At 45.0% G+C, this 18,880-nt stretch overlaps 1 protein-coding gene across 1 annotated transcript in view; it reads left to right on the forward strand.

Moving 5' to 3' along the window:
• WDR26 (WD repeat domain 26) overlaps positions 1-18,880 on the forward strand; it is a gene marked incomplete at its 5' end in the record, with an annotated part of 186,808 nt that overhangs the window by 146,815 nt on the left and 21,113 nt on the right. Inside the window, 6 exons of the mRNA XM_082251362.1 lie at positions 832-970; positions 4,495-4,635; positions 5,520-5,639; positions 6,699-6,844; positions 8,080-8,158; positions 11,719-11,848. Coding sequence (XP_082107488.1) covers positions 832-970; positions 4,495-4,635; positions 5,520-5,639; positions 6,699-6,844; positions 8,080-8,158; positions 11,719-11,848 — 755 coding nt within the window. The remainder of the gene's footprint in view (positions 1-831; positions 971-4,494; positions 4,636-5,519; positions 5,640-6,698; positions 6,845-8,079; positions 8,159-11,718; positions 11,849-18,880) is intronic.

Below are 18,880 nucleotides of genomic sequence, written 5' to 3' on the forward strand. Positions count from 1 at the left end.
GATCACCAGGTCTAGTCCATAAATAATTGGTCTGAACCTGATGACTGATCATTGTGGGGTCGGCAAGCGTGCGCGCCCCCCCCCCCCCCCCCCCACCCCCGTGCGTGACTGATGTACAGATGGTACGTTGGTTCGCGCAGCCGAGCAACCTTGCCGCAGTAAAACTGCAGCGGGTGGTCGGCAACAGGTTAAATACCACCAAAAGAAAACTCTCTCAGAAAAAGATAAAAACTTTGTTTGGGTACAGTGTTACACGACTGCACAATTGTCATTCAAAGGGTTACTGCTATGAAAATTGGTCTAGGCCAGGCCGAAACGGGGTAAATGTGCCCAGTAGTTAATATTTCTAAGATAATTCTCAAAATCTTAAAGTCAACAACTTTCATAACTAGCTGGTGAGCCTGCAATAAAGGCCCTTGTTAAGACCCTTACTGTTTATATGGTGACTACATTCTATACCTATTTCCCATTTTGTGTTCCTGCATTGACTTCTGATGGAGGTTACAAGTTGCCATTTTAACACCTTACACAGGCATGCTCTACTGTGGTCACCATCGCAAACCCCACCCAGAGGAATGACATATTTGACACCCAGTGGTTTAGCAGACTAAATGGCATGCAGTTAGTTTATATCTGCTTTAAATTTGGAAATGTAGTGGATTTGCCTGCATAGGCTAAAGGGGTGTTTGCAAACTACGCTTATTCTTGGCTGAGCTGGCAGCATCGAGCGGGGGATGAACAAATGCTGTGCTACTGTGTCTTTTTTTAGTATATGTGTAATGTTTTCTTTTAACTCTTCACTTTTTCTTTTTTTTTTTTTTTTTTCTTAAGAAAACAGTTTCCGTGCTTCACACAACAAGTCCTCACAGAGCACTGTAACGAAGTGTGGTTCTGCAAGTTCTCCAATGATGGCACTAAACTAGCAACAGGATCAAAAGACACAACTGTTATTATATGGCAGGTTGATCCAGTGAGTATGACTTGCATTTCTATTCAGAGAGACACAATGTCACTTTGCCTGTTCAGAGCAACGGTGCCTTTTGAGAGCCCATCCTGTCCCTGCAAACCCTGCAAGTTATACTTGTAATGCATATTCCCTCGCCACTTTCCCACTTTAAGTCGCATGTTCTGCCATACCTGGGAGCCCCTTTCTGAGTGAGGTCTCTGATTAAGCAGGGGGAGGTAGAGAGGGAGTACAGATGGGGGGGGGAGAGTATAATTTGCGGTGTGGGTGGGCTATCGGATGTGTGCCGTCACTTTGCCATAAATCTGTAAAGTGGCAATGTCCTTTTTAAAGCTGAAGAAAATCTAAAATCGCCTGATTTGCCCGCTCATCTTTTGCTATGTAAGAGAAATGCGTAAACGTTTCCTGTCTTGCTTTTTTTATGGCCTTAGTTTAATTTGAGCTTTGACATTTGGTGCCAAGCATGTTGACATGATGATATAGCACTGAGCCTGTTGTAGGGCTGACCTATTATCTGTTGTAGCCTGGTATCACAGGCTAAACTAAAAGATTTGTGTCTTTTCAGGTTAAGAAAACACTGATGACTTCCTCCCCTCCCTCTCGTGATAGTGTTCGGGCCTAGTGATTGGCTGCTGAGGCCCGAGCACTGCATCCTGGGAAGAACGGGAGGAGTGGATATGCTCCCCCATACTTGGTAGCACTGGGCATTTCCAGAGGGCTGCAGTGGAACGGCGGGGGAACGTAGCTATGGTGAGTATAAGTGGGTGGGGTGGGTTGTTTGACTTGAATGGGCATTTGCAGAGAGCATGTCTGGGAATGATGGGGTGCAGAGAAAACTGCTTGCTGAATACTGGCATATTTTTAGCGTATTCTTTTGTAGCTCTTCCTTTTTACTAGGTTTTAATAATAGGTTTAACATTTGTTCATGCAAAAATGTGAATGTTTAGCCTTTAAATTAGAAATTGACATTCCTACATATCTACATCTAAATTTATTTAGATGTGTTTACATTTATCTATGTACATCTATGTACATCTCTCCATCTGCCCATGTATTTAGCTTTACTTTCTTTGTCTAAGGGCTTTTACACGGGCGGACCGAAAAGGTCCACCCATCAGGCGGACCCGATCGACATATGTCGGTTTACACTCGCCAACATCCAATCTGACCCTATTCGCTAAAAGAAGACGAATGGAGATCTGTTCCTCATTTGTCTGGAGGATCGAATGAGTCTGATGTAAACACAGGCGGTCTGTTTATATCCGACTGCCCATTGAGGAAAGCGGGCTGTGTCTGTGCTTGCTCTGCAAGCCCGTGGATTCGCTGGGGAAGTCTGCCCGTGTGAAAGAGCCCTTAGGTTGACTCCTCAGCTTGAGAATCGCTTGAAGTGTGACAGTTGTCAAATGTCTTTCCTACAATATCAAAGTACAAGATTATCAAAAAAAAAAAAAGAGCCCTGCAATAACGATGAACAATCAAAAGAAAAAAAAATACAGGGAGCGGTTCAGTTTCTCTCTTGCAGACTCGGAAGCTTTGAGAAATTGGTCAGTAGGTTTAAAAATACTAGTCAATTGTTAGCCAACTTCTGATCCTTGGTTCTCAAGCTGCTGAGTGTGTTTTTTTTTTTTTTGGTCTAATTTGTTCCCCACCCCTCACTATTAGACTGTGTTGGTGTACTTCTACAATTCCCCTGTGTCTGATCTTATTTTGCCACTGCTTGGAAGCATAGAACATCCTAGTTCTTTAGGCACTGACTGGGTTCTAGCTGTTTAAGTTATTTCATGTGTTAATTGCAGTATTATAAAAGAGGTCAGTTGTCTTTTATATAAGATAGGAATGTTAATTGCACACAGGAATTTTATAACTGCTCTCATCAAGGAAAAATACACTCCCAACAGAACTATTTATCCCAGACTATTTTGGTGGTGGACGTCAATCAGGGAAGAGGGTTATTGTATATTCCTCCCTTACAGGTTTGTCCTGTCTGCCTTTTTCATCTGGCAGGAATGACCTTTCTGAGTGAGGAGTGTCATTGCTTGGCTGCTGTTTATATTATCGTCGTCCTTTCCATTTAACTCCTTCCTGCTCATAATTGGTAAAAAAAAAAAATCCTTCTGTATATCTCTTGCTGGACATAGGTTTATAAATGTCCTCCTTTTTGAATGTGTGACTAGCTGACGATTGGGAACCAATCTTAGGATTCTATGTTACAAATGACATGGCAATTACTATCATGCCAATGGCTTCACTGTATTGGAAAATAAAAAATAAAATCTTGCAGATGAACGCTACCCTGCCCCATTGAGGCTAAGAAGTTACTGCAGTTATTGGACAAAAAAAAAAAAATGTAAAATAGGGTTTTGTGTTAAAATAAAAATCCTTCCAAGTTAATTTCTAGCATCCTGAAAATGCTAGATGCTTTGCTGTCTCTGGCTGTATTACTTTAGTGAGTAACAAACAAGAAGATCAAGCAAGTTAAAGGAGAAGCACAGCCAAAGCTCATTTTGGCTGTACTTCTCGTATGCATCACAGGAGTGGAGTTCGTTTTTCACTCCTGAGACCCATTTTCAGCCGACAGCGGGCTAAGGTCATAGCCGGTCCAGACTGGGAAAGTTCAGCTCAGTTCTCAGTCTTAGAGCTGACAGACCGATGCTGCATCCAACTAGGTAAGTAGGATTTCTTAAAAAAAATAAATAAATAAAAAGCCATTTTTTTTTTTTTTTTTTTAAGTGCGGTTGGAGCTTCTAATCTCTGTACTGGTTTTAGGTTATTAACTCAGATTAATAAAACCATTGGATCAGTGCGATGGCCAGGGGATAGGTTTAATTTTTTAGAAGGAGAAGTCTGCAATCGCAGCCTTCCTTACTCCTTCACTGTTTATCTCCTTAAATAAAAATACCCTGTGATTTAACTTTTAAATGCCAGAGCATTGGTGGGTAATAGGGGATTTAGTCATTGGCAGTAGAATGATAGATTGGAAATTTGTCAGCTTTAGATCACACAGCTTGTTGGTCACCCAAGGGAGGTTCTGCAATTTCTTAACCTTCTTCTAATTATCTAAAGCACACATTGGCCACATGTTGGGTGACATCAGCCGGTTCAGTAGAAACCGGCCGACATTCGGGCCAACAGAAGTTAGCCATTTGGCCGGCTTCTGTCGAAGGGGCATAACTGAAAGAAAATCTGCCAATCAGTGCCCCCAGAACACAATAGCTCAGCAGGGGAGATTGCTGTACTAACATTAGATTGTTAGTACCGCGGCTCCAACCTGAGCGTGTTTTATATTTTTATATATATATATATATATATATATATATATATATATATATATATATATATATATATATATATATATATATATAATATTTCGTTCAGCCTGCTGGGTTGACCGAAAAAATAGCCACGTGTTTTTTAGGTTTAAGATGCCTTGATGCCTTCCCCTGTAATTGGATAACCCTTCAAGTGCAGGACTTTGTAGTTCTCTTTTATTGTCTGTGCAGCAAAGTACAAAGACCTTTTTTAATTTCCAGGACACACACCAGCTGAAGTTACTCAAGACGTTAGAAGGCCATGCTTACGGAGTTTCCTATCTTGCCTGGAGCCCAGATGACAACTATCTTGTTGCTTGTGGTCCAGATGACTGCTCTGAGCTGTGGCTATGGAATGTACAGGTAAGCTTTACTCTGTAAAATGTACACATTTTGCTGTTGTCTGCCATAACTGTGAAACCTGCTAAGCACTTCAGCAAAGGGGTAGGTGTGCTGTGTAAATATATCACTTTTATGCCACCAACATTTTGTGACGTGTCTCATCCATTTCATATATTATTAAATGATCTTTAAAAGAATCCCTTAATTTACTATATATATATATATATATATATATATATATATATATATATATATATATATATATATATATATATATATATATATATATATATATATATATATTATAATATATAATTTTTTTTTTTTTTTTTTTTTGGGCGTCCGAAATGAACAAAGTAGTTTACAGCCTGAGCATATCAAAATATGCTTGTCAGCAAAGATGTGGGTTTACACCTAGCTATATACCGGGGGTGGGGGTCATCTATAAAGCAAATTGGGCTTTACAGCTGGTTAAAAAACGTGTTTCTTCTTCCTTTTTAAATTGTGCAGGGTGAACCTCTAAACACAGATAATGTGTAGCCTGGTCACACAACCAGGCCGATTGGGTCTTCCTGTCAGTTTTTCAGGAGGACCTGATTGGACCATCCATTTTTCCTCTATGGAGTGGCGGGCATAAACGGGCATGTGTCCATTTACACACGCCTACATGCGACCCACTAAAAACAGCCCACTAGGAATCCATTCCCCTTCTGTGAAACAGATCAAATTGGATGGCAGTCTGGTGTAAACGGATAGGCAGTTTATTTAAATCTAGCTGCCCATAGAGGAGCGCAGGCTGTGACAACTCTACGTGAGCGGACGTGGACCAGCCATCCGCCTGCTCCACAGGGCCTAATATGATCTGTAAAGATTTGTTTATTTTTATTTACACTTTTCGTTTCCAGACTGGCGAGTTGAGAACGAAAATGAGCCAGTCCCACGAAGACAGTTTGACAAGTGTGGCCTGGAATCCAGATGGAAAGCGATTTGTAACTGGCGGACAGCGGGGGCAATTCTACCAATGTGTAAGTGAACACATGTATATGCATTCTATGATGTATGGCAAGTCCTGAGCCAATTGCATCCTTTTCCTTTATGGTAAAGAAACTTTTAGACCAGTGTCCCTGCTGCAGTCATCCACACCTGTAGGTTCAACTGAATGCTGCCTGCACTGTATCCTGTGTTCCGCTCACATTGCAGCTAGTGTAGTTAGCCGCAGGGTTATGACACCCAGACCATGAAGACCCCTTCAGGGGTATGCCCATTGTGATAATCGAAGCCTGAACCCTAAACATGACTGGTATTGTGGACAGAGTTTCCATTTACTGGTACCTGGCTAAGTGGCTTATTGATTCCTTACTTGGACCTCTAATGTGCCCTACATTTTATCTTTTATGCTAAAAGACACACTACAGTGCTGAGCACTCAAATGATTTGGGAGGTATAGATTATGAGGTAATCTCTCTGTCAAGGCTCACTGTACTAACATTTTGTGAGTGCTTCTTGGGCTTTTCAGCATCAGGCAACTGTCTTTTGGATTGGCAAGATCTTCTGTTCACATGTTCTCTTTAAGTTCTAGCACATGGACATTGTGGCCTCATCTCATGCTAGTTTTCAGAGGAAGGTGCCTTAGATGTATTGCCCACTCCTCAGCTTGACTGCTTTAGATGTCCTGAAGATTTTGTACTTTCTGTGGAGAAAGAAAATACAATTTTTTTTTTTTTGCTATAAAATCCTTTGATCTCATTGAGAGACACTGGTCTTACTTGGCCTTTTATGATGATCATGCTCTTGGTTTTGCTTTGATAGAAAACTGAGCCATGTTGGTAGTAGGAGTTATCCTGGACTGGCCTACTGCTTTTTGTTTCAGTGTCCCATTCTTCTGTAGAAGGCAATATAACCAGACAGTTTAAGACTGTGTCCCTCAATGGACACCAAGCAAAGGATTTTATGGCAAGTACAATATCTTTTTTTTTTTTTTTTTTTCTGCTGATATTTCACATTTGTGTTTACAAATTGCTGCGCACAGAATAAATGATGTAACAGATGGAGCACATACTCATTTTGTTTTTTTCAAATTTCAGGACCTGGATGGCAACCTTCTGGACTCCTGGGAGGGCGTGAGAGTGCAGTGTCTGTGGTGCTTAAGTGACGGCAAAACTGTTCTGGCATCAGACACTCACCAGCGGATCCGGGGCTATAACTTTGAGGACCTCACAGATAGAAACATGTGAGAGAGGTCATTTTATTCTTTCTGAGGGTTATGCCAGCACAGAGCAATATGGGGACGCAGTTCAACGCCTTGTTCTGTGTGCACTGAGCATGTGGGAGGTGAGACGGGAAGGTACTTTTCTTAAGCAAGGTTGAAAGGATGTTCTTTCTGCACTTACTGGGCTTTGTTACACTGTCCACTGTGCTTCCCTTTAAAGCTAGTTTCACTTTACTGAATGCTACCCTGGCTTTGGTGGACAATTGAGACCCATCCTATTCTGTGAAAATGCTTTTACTGACCACTGAGGCTTTATTTGGAGAAGGGGGTCGCAGTTATGGGCTTAATGGACTATAGCTTTTCAGGGTAAAGTTATAGTCTTTTCAAAACTCACCTCACATCCCACTTGTAACTAACCTTGCCACACTTTGTGGGTGCTGGGAGTCCAAACCCCTAAGTAAGCTCCATGGGCCTATTGGACTTATTTTGTCTTAGGCCTGAAGGCTATGCATCCTGAAAATAGGTTACATGCTGTCCTGTGTCTGGAAGCATCAGGGTTTCTCTAAGAGCTCCAACAGTAGTAGTCTGAACCTAAGAGGAGTATAAATGGGTCGGAATTTGGCTTTCAAAGGACCTCGTCATGCTGCCCCAAAGTCGGGTAAAATGAAAATAAAGTGAAACTAGTTTCAGGATTGAACATACAGGCTAAAATGATTTGATTACTTAATATGTAAGTGTATCCACTTCTGTCTAAATCTTCTGAATAACTTGTTTCTGCAAAATGAACTTGCTTATGCTTTTACTGTAGCCATGCCATCTGCAGTGTTTAGATATGTGCTGCATGATGGTCAGATCATCCTTGGTCTATTGTTGGGGTCCTTTTATATTCAATGATGAGGCGCTCATTCCTGGAAACTAATCACTATAGAACTATGCATAGAGGTGGAAGCCACTACTAATCTTCAGGCTAATTTCATATTACAACCATCTTCCTGTAACTCTAGGACTCTACACTGCCTTGCCACTTTGGAACCTGTGGCTTCTTGGCAGGTTTAAGCAGATTGTGAGAGATCAGTTCTTGAATGGCTCCTCCATGATGGTCCTTGGTGGATAGTGCAAAGTCTGCCCCAAGCTAGAGCAGCCTGACTTTAATACTGTTCTTGCAACATTAGAAGAAACAAAAAAAACTGCAGCTCAGCAAGTATTCTGATGTCCAGTATAAATATGCCTTTTATTTTGTCCTTGCCTGTTTTCAGAGTGCAAGAAGATCATCCCATCATGTCATTCACAATATCAAAAAATGGAAGACTAGCATTGTTAAATGTAGCTACTCAGGTAAGCATCAGCTTTTCCACTTCTAAAATTTCTTTGTATCTAACACACACATTATTTTGACAATGGAATTTTACAGTGACAATTTTACTAGGAAACCCCAGTAAATACAATGCTTAGGTTTTTGGTGACATGATCTCCAGAAAGGGAGGTTCGGCTAGTTCAGAAGAGGGTCTGTTAGGATAGAATTGTGGCAGCTGCTATTTGCAGGACCCTGCTTTACAACCCATTTCTGTATGGTTTGGTTTCTTACAAATCACAACAGTGGAAATGGTCCCTTACAACTTCCACTCTGTCTGTCTGACCCAAAACAAGCAGGTAGCTAGCAAAGTTTTGGCAATCCTGTTGGCAAATCATTGACCTGGAAGAGCACAACTAATAAAAATGGTTAGGGTGACCAACTCAGAGCTTGCACCTTCAAAAACAAGCTATCTTTGTCGGGACAGGCAGTCTTTTAGTCCTCATTCACACCGTGGTGCAAAGAGGTCAGTTTTTTGGCACGCACTGTGCAAGGGCACAAAAAACAACTGTTCTCTGTGCCCTGTTCACATCACAACACTGGTATCACGTCAACATTGGTGTGAACAGGGCACATAACTAATGCACATTAAAATTGATTTAAAATCATGTCTTTGCAAGTGAAATCTGTGTGGTTTTCTCATCAGTTTTCATGCACGTATGGTCTGAATGAGCCCTTAAAGTGAATTTTTAAAAAAATCAAGTTTCCAAACAAACATTGTTTTGCACAGAGCAGCATGGATCCTCTTCGTGTCCCCCGCTGGCGCTTTTGGCTAAACCTGCTTCCCATGGGGGGCACTTGTGCGTTCTCGATCCAAAGCTGGGCTGTTTGGGTCTATTCAGACATGCAGCCTGAATCTGCCAGCCCCAATGGCTCCCACTGCTCTCTGTCAAGCCTGTGAGAGGTGAAGAGCAGCTGCTGACATGCACAGTGCTGGACCAAGATCGGATTCAGGTGAGTATTTAGGGGGCCTGGGGGAAGCCACTATTTAAAGGTTTTTTTTTTTTTTTTTTTTTAACCTTCATGCAGAGAATGCATTAAGGTTAAAAAAAAAAAAAAAAAAACCCTTCAGAACCACTTTTTCTCCCCTTCAACAAGTATCACATGACCAAAGGCCTAGGCTTTCGACAACGTGATAAGCACTGGAGGTAGTATGCGTTTACGCAGCTAATCAGTGACTTAATCTTGGCTCGTTCCTGCGTACTCATTCTGTAATCGGTGACTAATTGGTAAAACCATAAACTGCCACATATCCCAGTATCAAACAACAGTAAGTCAGCAGGGGCTGCTTCCGTATTCAGACAGGTTCTCTTTTGCCCGCTCTATTACTCTGTAGTTATCCAAGCCAGACTTAAAGTAGAACTCCAGGAGATGGAGGTTTTAAAAAGATTCTGGTTTATAAGGGGTTAAAGGGTTAGTAAATCCAGATCCTGCATAAACTGTATCTGGTCTCCTACAGCACCCAGAACATGGAAATGCAATTATTTTAGTAATTATAAACTTCTAAATACTAGGGATAGAGCGATATGGTTTTTTCAGGGCCGATACCGATATTTTGGTCACAACCTATCGGTATCGGCCAAAATGGGCTGATATTTTGTACATTTAAAGTTTTGAAAAATAAAGAATTTTTGACACATCTGGTTCTGAACATGTTAATTTTTGTTTATTGCTTAATGGCTGGCTTGCTTGCACCCTGTGGTGGGTGGCTGGCTGGCACCCTGTGGTGGCTGGCTGGCACCCTGTGGTGGGTGGGTGGCTGGCTTGCACCCTGTGGTGGGTGGCTGGCACTCTGTGGTGGGTGGCTGGCACAGGGCCTGTGGGTGGCTGGCTGGCCTCGGGCTGCTGTGGGTGGGTGTATGGCTGTGATGCACTCCCGCGAGACTAGTCCCGACTCCAGACGAGGCTGTCCAAGGCGAGGGAGGCGGCCTAAGAAGGCAGAATGACGTCACAAAAATATAGGCAATATCGGCCAGTTCCGGGCCCGATACCGATATATCAGGGAAAGTGCATATCGGTCTACCCCTACTAAATGCCTTTTCTCATTAGCTGTAAATAGCAAATGGAGCAATGCAATCTCGTAACTTGTACCAGGGAGTGCTGGTAGTTTGTAGGCATTTTAATTTTTCCCACGATTGTCCGATCAGGCTTCAAGACCCATAAATGTCTGTCTGGACAGTGCTGATTGGCCCTGTGATGGTTACATGTGCCCTCCCAAGAAAAAATAAATCGTCCATCAGTCAAGATGTGACATCCCACCCACTGTGTTTTATTTTTAGTTACTGTGCATGGAGGGAGGGTGGTAATGGGCTTTCATTTAGGATCTGTGTACATGCCCACATGTGTGATGTCAATACCATGTGACCTGAATAGCTCAGCTAAAACCAGGAAGTGTTCTCTGAGCAATAGAGACCATACTGAGCATGTGCAGCTGAACTACACTTGCTGTTCTTATCTGGACTTGTCCAGAGTTAACTTGCAGGAGGGGGGGACGATCTGTGCATACAGGATCACACAGCCTTTTTACACAATGCAGAGGATTAATCACTTAAGTTATACAGTGAGTATAACAAGCATGCTTTTCTGCATCTCTAGACAGATTTTACTGTTGTGAGTTTAGTAACACTTTAAGTCCAACAATGTCTATGCCATCTCGTGGACTTTACATTTTTTAACGGAATGCTGGGAGTACAGCTATCACTATACCCGATGGTAAAGATGCATTCTGCTACAAAGGGGTTGTTCTTCCAGCCCATCCCCTCTGCTGTCCATTCACAGAATACTTTTATAGTTTTGATTGGGTTCCAATTATACAATGCCTTCTTTTTTTAACAAGAGGAGGGGTGGACACAGCGGCTGCAAATGACTCTGTGGCTGCAGGACCAAAGACCCATTTTTTTTTTTTTTTTTTAAGTGCTGTAATTCTTCCTTTAAAGTGACTTTGTAAAGAATCTAAAATTAGCCCAAGACCTCCTCTGGGATAAAGGGAGTAAATACCCCTCCTTCGCCCATGCTGCTGGGAACGGCACAGTTGAAGGGAAACCTACCTCTGAAGTCCGCTGAGAGATCAACACCTCTGTGTGCTGTGATGTGGAGGAACCATGGAGCTTAGCGTGGAATCTAATAGACGTTCTCAGAGATGTCTGTTTCTCAGTGGACTTCAGAGGAAGATTTCTCTTCTACAAAGCATCATTGGCAGTGTGGGCAAAGGGAGACCGCTTTTTGTATAGTTTTGTTACCTGACAGGGTCAGTTTATAAAAAGAGACCCTCTCAAATGTTGACCATGAGCTTTGAACAAAAAAGTCCCACTGAAGAGTTGCATGGGTTCAACAGTAACTATGGCCAGCAATGTTCACTCATGCAGGACATAGAGCAGTAATTTGCATGAACCCATACTGAGCAGTGGGCTATGATTATATGTATGAGTGAAAGTATATATACACGATGTGCCTTTTGATGACCGTAAAAACCTGCCTATAGCTGCTCAGTACATTATCTGCTTCTCATCTGCTGTGTGTAATGTCGTCCCTTTTTTACCTGCAGGGCGTTCATTTATGGGACTTGCAAGATAAAGTTTTAGTGAGAAAATACCAAGGCGTGACCCAAGGCTTTTACACAATACACTCGTGTTTTGGCGGTCACAACGAAGACTTCATCGCCAGCGGCAGTGAAGGTAACAGTGACGACTTGTTTTTTTGCTTCTGAATAGATCTTTTTATGCTTCCTTCATTCTGAGCTTATGCAGGCTGCAGACTTACAATGATTGTTCAATAGATCATTTGTTACAAATATTTATTGCAGTAAACAATCCATGTGAACTACAACCTGCACCATTTGATCTGTCCTAGTGAAAATATAATCCTATTTTGAGGCCCAAATCTTTTTTGATTCTGTTTAAGTAAAATATTGAATCAAACCAATTTATGATTGTTTGTTAAAGCATTCTGTTGCTAACTTCAAAAGAGCAAACTAAAGCTGCCCAGTAAATGAATATCAGTAATTCCCTTTCTGGCAGGCTGTGTGTTAAATCATAAGTCTCTTGAAGAGATCTGTGCAATGCTGCTGACCAAAACTTGTATAAGTACAAAATGCATGGTTGCAGTAAATTGAACCCAGAAAATGATGTCTCTGCTGGAATAAATAAGGGTCATTCATCCTTTTGTGAGTCGCTCTGCAGTCTGTGTAATCTGATCTCTCCTGCTTTTCCATTATAAAACAGCTGTAAAATGAGCTGGAAAAAGGGAAGTTTTGCCATCTGACAGCTACATGTGGTAATTCTAACACATTTACACAGGATTTATATTTCATAGAATGTTTGTTTTTTTTTCCCCCCTCATTACAAGAGTGATGCTGTAGATAACATTTTGTAGCTGACCAGTCACAAATCTCCTTTGCAGTTTTGTCCTAACCTCCTATCTACTAAAGGTACATTTGTGGTATTCAAGAATGAAAAGCAAGCTCGCATGAGCTTGGTTTTTTTTCTTTTTTAGAGCTTGCAGTGGGCTTTCTTTAGAGCGGCCTGCCAACTTTTATGGTGCTCAGAAGTTGGGCTGGCAGTGCCTGTGGTAATTCCTAGGTTCTCCCATTCCTCCAGGGAGCCCGGTACTGTGGTAAACGGCTGTAACATTGACAGAAGAAGGTGATCAGGAAACATCCATTCCCCAATCTTCCCCTGTGAGTGATGTACATTATTTCACTTCCAGGTTCAGATCTGTGCTTGATTAGTTTCAGGTGAGACAACAGGGGTCTAATAGACCCCTGATGTCTCCGTAATGAGGACATCACCTACCTATGCAATCGCATATGGGGCTTGTTAGCAGCCTCGTAATGACAATAAAAATAAATGAAAAAAGTAAAGTGTAAAGCACCCCTTACATACCCCAATGCAAACACATAGCCTAGAGGGTGTATGAACACATAATTAGTGCGGTATTGCTGCAAATGTGTGAGCAATAATTGTAGTGCCTTTAAAGTGATTGTAAAGGTTAGTTTTTTTTTTTTTTTTTATATACTAACAAACCTGTTATACTTGCCTGCTCTGTGCACAGAGCACCCCCGATCTTCCTTTTCTGGAGTGCCCTGGCGGCGCCCCTGGCTCCTCCTTTCCATTGGATACCCCCACGGATAGCCGCTCTCCATGGGGCACCCGTGCTTGTGTGCGCATTAGTCCCGCTGCTGCATCAATTGACACAGACAGCAGGACTCTGCCCGTCTTCTGTGTCACTGGATTTGATTGACAGCATCGGGAGCCAATGGGTCCTGCTGTTATCAATCTATCCAATGAGGACCCTAGACAGCAGCTGGAGCCACTGGGCTCGTGCTCGTTGCTGGAACGATGGGGTTCAGGTAGGAAAAAGGGGGGCTGGGGGGGCAGTTGCAACCAAGAAGGTTTTTCACCTTAATGCATAGAATGCATTAAGGTGAAAAACCATGATACTTTACAATCCCTTTTTAAAGGGATTCTAAAAAAAAAAAAAAAAAAAAAAAAAAATCGATTTTATACTTGCCTGCCCTGTACAATAGTTTTGCACAGAGCAGCCCCGATCCTCTTCTTGTCAGCACCCTGCTGGCACTCCTGGTGGCTCCTCCTCTTGGTGTGCCACCATAGGAAGCAGCTTCCTATGCTGGCACACCTGTGGGCTTGATTGCGAGCTGCTACGCCTGTAGACACAGACAGCAAGGCTCAGTCCTGTCCCCGCACTCCCTTGTCAAGTGATTTGATTAACAGCAGCAGGAGCCAATGGATCCCACAGCTGCCTCACTGTCCTATGAGGAGGGAGACAGCTGCTGGTGCTGTTGGGTAGAGGGGAGGGAGATCAGCAAATGTCAGGTTGCTGATCTTCCCTGCCTACAAACAACTCAGAAGCAATGTGTAAAAGGTCACATCTGGGTCCAGCTGTCTTTCCTCTGGTTGATGAGGCTGGGGAAGAAGCTAATGGAGCCTGATCTGCATTCATTTGCTATACATTTGGGAGCAGGTGAGACGGGGCATTTTTGCCCCCTCTGTGATGAGAAATTGCAACTAATTCTCACTGACCGCCCCCTCCCCACCCACACACACATGTCAGGGGGGCCTCTATGCACAAAAAAATTGATTGTGCATATTGTGTCACAATAGTGAGAGCAATTAACTTTAGGCCCATTTACAGTTGTCTTTTTAAACTGATGACCTGTTGGGGCTTTTAAAGCGTTGCCTGTGGAGAATCTGGGATACTGAAATGATTGGTATCTACAATATTTTCTTCTTTCATCCTTCATCGCGGTTTATTTAACAATCGTATGTCTGACTTTGCCCCCTCCAGGAGTAGTACTAGGCAGGAAAAAACAGTTCACCATGCCTACGGGGGCTGTCTATAGGCATAACCCCACTCACCCTGCTCCAGCATACCAGTTTGTTTCTGCCTAGTGAAGGATTAGGACCTAGGTTTCCTGCTGGGACTTCGGTCTCTGTTTTTTCTATTCTTTTAAGAATATTTTGTTTTTATTTTCTTTACTCAGTGTTAAGGGGGGATTCCGGCTGGTGTACTACAAGCGATAGCTGGCTGAGGTTTTGCACTGAATAATTCAGATCCTTAGCCTACAAGCGTGAGCAGGTTATAGTCCCACATTAGGCCTCGCCACGACAAAGTCCCGTTTTTTGATGGGGACGAGCCTGCGAGGTGGATGTCTCGCTGGGATGCGACGACCCGGAACGCCATGAGTCGCAGCGTACCTCTAGGGTGGCAGCACTCCCACTCCGGTTGGGAGGTGGTCTGTCTGGAGCAGAGCCCACCCAGTCCATGGTATGGTAAGTAAGTGCAGCCCTCCCCATATCCCTTAGTGGTCTTTGGGGGGGGGGGAGCGGCGTGGGCCCACTACTGGGGATGATAGGATCTAGTACTTCCTGAAAGATCCCCCCTGGCCTGTCGGGATACCTGGCCCTGCCCCAATTGTGGTTTTCACCTGGGGGGCGCTATTGCTGCGGTGCCTGGCATCCGGGGGAGGGGGTTTAAAAATGGACTCTCACTCGGCTCTGTTGGGCAACCTGTCGATTACAGTTGAGACCCTTCAGGAATTTGGGTGGACTATCAATTTAAAAAAATCTGCTCTTACATCTTTAGTGAGGTTGGATTATCTGGGGCAGACTCTAGATTCCGCCTTGGCAAGGGTTTTTCTTCCTCAGGAAAAACTTCAGAAGTTGCAGGGGGCGATCTGGTTGCTGTTGGAAAGTGATCTGTTCTCACTACTGACTTGCATGAGAGCCCTGGGTCTGATGGTATCAGCCTTCGAGTCGGTTCTGTTTGCTCAATCTCACTCAAGACCTCTGCAAAAGGAGATTCTTGCCAAATGGAACAGGGATCCATAGTCTTTAGACAAAATGATGCGCATGAGTTGACTCACGAGATCTGCTCTATCCTGCTGGATTCAGTCACCAGCATTGTCTCAGGGCAAGTCCTTCCTACCACTGTTTTGGACGGTGGTCACCACGGATGCCAGCCTGTCAGGCTGGGGGTGGAGTGCTGGGGAAGCTCTGTGCCCAGGGTATCTGGTCAACAGAGGAGTCTTCCTTACCGATCAATATTCTGGAGCTCAGAGCAATCAAGCTTTCTCTTACGTCCTCCGACAGTCGCCGCCTCTTTATATTCGTCACTAATGGGGTTATTGACCTTTGCTCCGTAGGAGTGCTAGGCAACAGAATATATTAATATCAAAGCTTTTAGCATCTCCCACCCCCAGGGGGTGGTCCCCTCAGTCAATACCTCCTTGCTTCCTGCATACCAACTCAGTTTCATATGCCTAGCTCAGGAGTGCAGGCTGTTCCTGTGCTGGGGCTCTTGGTCTCAGCCACTTTTCTCTTTTTTGATTTTATTTGAAGTTTTTTCTCTTTCTTTTACTTAGCTGTTTATTTCCAGCATTAGTTAGTTCTTCTGATGAAGATGATCGTGCGGAGCTGGGTCTCAGTCTGGCCACCCTGGATCCCAGGGCTCAGGGCCAGGGGCTTCCCAGCCTGCCATCGAGCGTTCAGCTTAGGTTTTGCCCTGGCTCATTGAACGACCCATCCCTGTTCGCTGCAGGGATGCTATCGGTGAGGTGGCTACCTCACTGGACGCCATTGCGGTTTCGCACCGAAACTCCACTGCGTCATGCTTGCGACACTCCCTGTCCTCAGTATTGCGGTTTGGTCACTGTAGCAGGCTCCCCACGCCATCCGGACTGGTAAGTGTATCTCTATGTGGGGACCTGTCTTTTTTGGGTTTCAGTCTGGGACTGTGTGACTCTGCATGTCTGTGTGACTGCTGTGCTCCCTGTCAGTTCCTGTGTGGACTTGCTGCCTGTGTGTGGGCTGTGAGGGGGGGGGGGGCTCTCCCGCTCTGCTGGGTGTCATATGAAGCAGGGAGATTTTAGACATGCTGTGCGTCGATCGCTGCGGCGATCCGCCATTTTCCTGGGGCAAATATCATGGTGGCAGGTCCTGTGAGGTACTGCACACGTTTTTGGCACCAAATGCCGCCATTTTGAGCGGCGATCGATCCCACATGTCAGCGCCATGTTCTCTTTGCTCAGGGTTTTGTCCTCAGCCGAGCGGCCATGTTTGTGTAGCCTTGCATAGGCTTCATAGGGGCGGTCAGTCTTGCATCACTTCCTTTTCCTCTGGGACAGCGATCGGTGCAGCAGCCTGTGTGAGCTCTCCAGGTTTTATATATCTTTTTTTCCTGTATTCCTTGCCCAGTTTCTTATCCCTGTGGGGGTCAGTGTGTTTCAGTGGGTGCGGTGGGCAGCGCTCGCCGCCATCTTAAAGGGGCAGTACCCTTTATTGATTTTTTTGCTGGGGCATGGATTCTCAGGATTGCAAGTTTCCTCCCACTCTGGTGGGGGGCCAACGGGCTGCTGCTTCCCCCGAGGGTGCTGATCTGGCCACTATTGTGGCTAACCTAGCTGCTCAGGTGCAGATGCTGGTGGCTGATCGATCCACAAAACGGCCCAGGGTGTCTATTTCCTCTGATTCAGAGGGCGATGGCGGGGCTGCTATGGCTGGAGTGCCCTTCTCATGGTCTCACTCATCCCTGGACCTTGTGGGGTCCGACGGGGAGGCTGAGGTGGAAGGGGTTGATAATTCTCCCCCTGGCTCGTCTGAAGAGCTTGCACTCATGGATGAGTTTGGTTGCTTCTATCAAGCAAACACTGCATTTGCAGGATGAACCATGTCCTCCTGCTTTGATGTCCTCTTATGGGACGCAGAGGAAACGCAAAACATCGCAGGTTTTTCCTTGCTCTACGGAATTTCAGCGTGCGGTTGATGAGCAATGGCGCAATTTAAAAAAGCCTTTTGGTGTGCCAAATAGGTTCAAGCTGCGTTATCCCTTTACACCAGCTACTGATGAGCGTTGGTGTGTACCACCTCAGGTGGATCACGCGGTGGCGATTTTGAATAAATCAACTGCGATCCCTGCTGAGGATACCCCGGTGTTCCGGGACCCGACGGACAGGAGATTGGAATCTCTGGCCCGTCATGCCTATACGGTTGCTGGCTCTATGCTGAAGCCTATTTTTGCTTCCATTATGGCAGCCCAGGCTATTGCGGATTGGACGCAGGTGCTCAGGCGCACTCTGGTGGCTGACTGTGCCCCGCCGACAACTTTGGCTATGGTGGATCAGATTCATCAGGGTGTCATGTATTTGTGTGATGCGGACTTGGATATGGTCCCTTTGGCGGCACGCCTTTCTAGTGTGGCGGTCTTGAACCGTCGCCTGATATGGTTGAAATGTTGGTCGGTTGACCAATCTTCTCGCAAGACTCTGGCAAATTTGCCCTACGCGGGATCCTGCCTTTTTGGCGAATCTTTGGATACCCTGATAAAGGGTATTTCTGGGGGTAAGAGCACTCTCTTGCCCCAATCTAACAAGAATAAGTTTGTTCGCGGTAAGAAGAATGCTTCGTTTAGGCCCTCTTAGGGGTCCTTTCGTGCCTTTCGGTCGCACTATAAGGGCAAGCCCTTCAAAGGCCAAGGCTCCCAGAAGAAGCCGTGAGCGGGTAAGCAGAAGTCCGGCCAGTCCGGATCCGCTGCCCATAACAATGCGGCCTGAAGGGACGCCCTCACCCGTTTCTGGGGTGGGGGGACGTTTGCTCGGTTTTCTTCAACCCTGGCTGGACCGCATTCAGGACAGGTGGGTTCAGGAAATCGTTCGATCTGGATACAAGATCGAGTTTCTCTCTCGGCCGGCGGGCAGATTTTTCCCCTCAAACCTTCAGCTATCTCCGGAGCGCTTGCTGGATCTGCACCTGGCGGTGCGGGACCTGCGGGCCCAGGGAGTGGTGGTTCCGGTGCCTCATCGGGACAGATTTCGGGGGTTCTATTCCAATCTGTTCACTGTGCCCAGAAAGGAGGGCAAAGTACGTCCGATTCTGGACTTGAAAGCTCTGAACCCCTTTGTGCGGGTTCGCAAGTTTCGCATGGAATCCCTGCGCTCCGTGGTGGCTGCCCTGGTTCCGGGGGAATTCATGGCCTCCATCGACTTGAAGGATGCGTACCTACATTTCCCCATTTTCGAGGGTCACCAGAGGTACCTTCGATTTGCCATTGCGGAGGATCATTATCAATTCGTGGCGTTACCCTTCGGTCTCGCTTCGGCTCCGCGGGTTTTCACCAAGGTGCTTGCGCCGGTTCTGGCTTTACTGAGGGCCCAGGGCATTTCTGTCCTGGGGTATCTGGATGATATCCTGATT

Source organism: Pelophylax lessonae, assembly GCF_965119305.1.
Source record: "Pelophylax lessonae genome assembly, chromosome: 3".
Classification (NCBI taxonomy): Eukaryota; Metazoa; Chordata; class Amphibia; order Anura; family Ranidae; genus Pelophylax; species Pelophylax lessonae.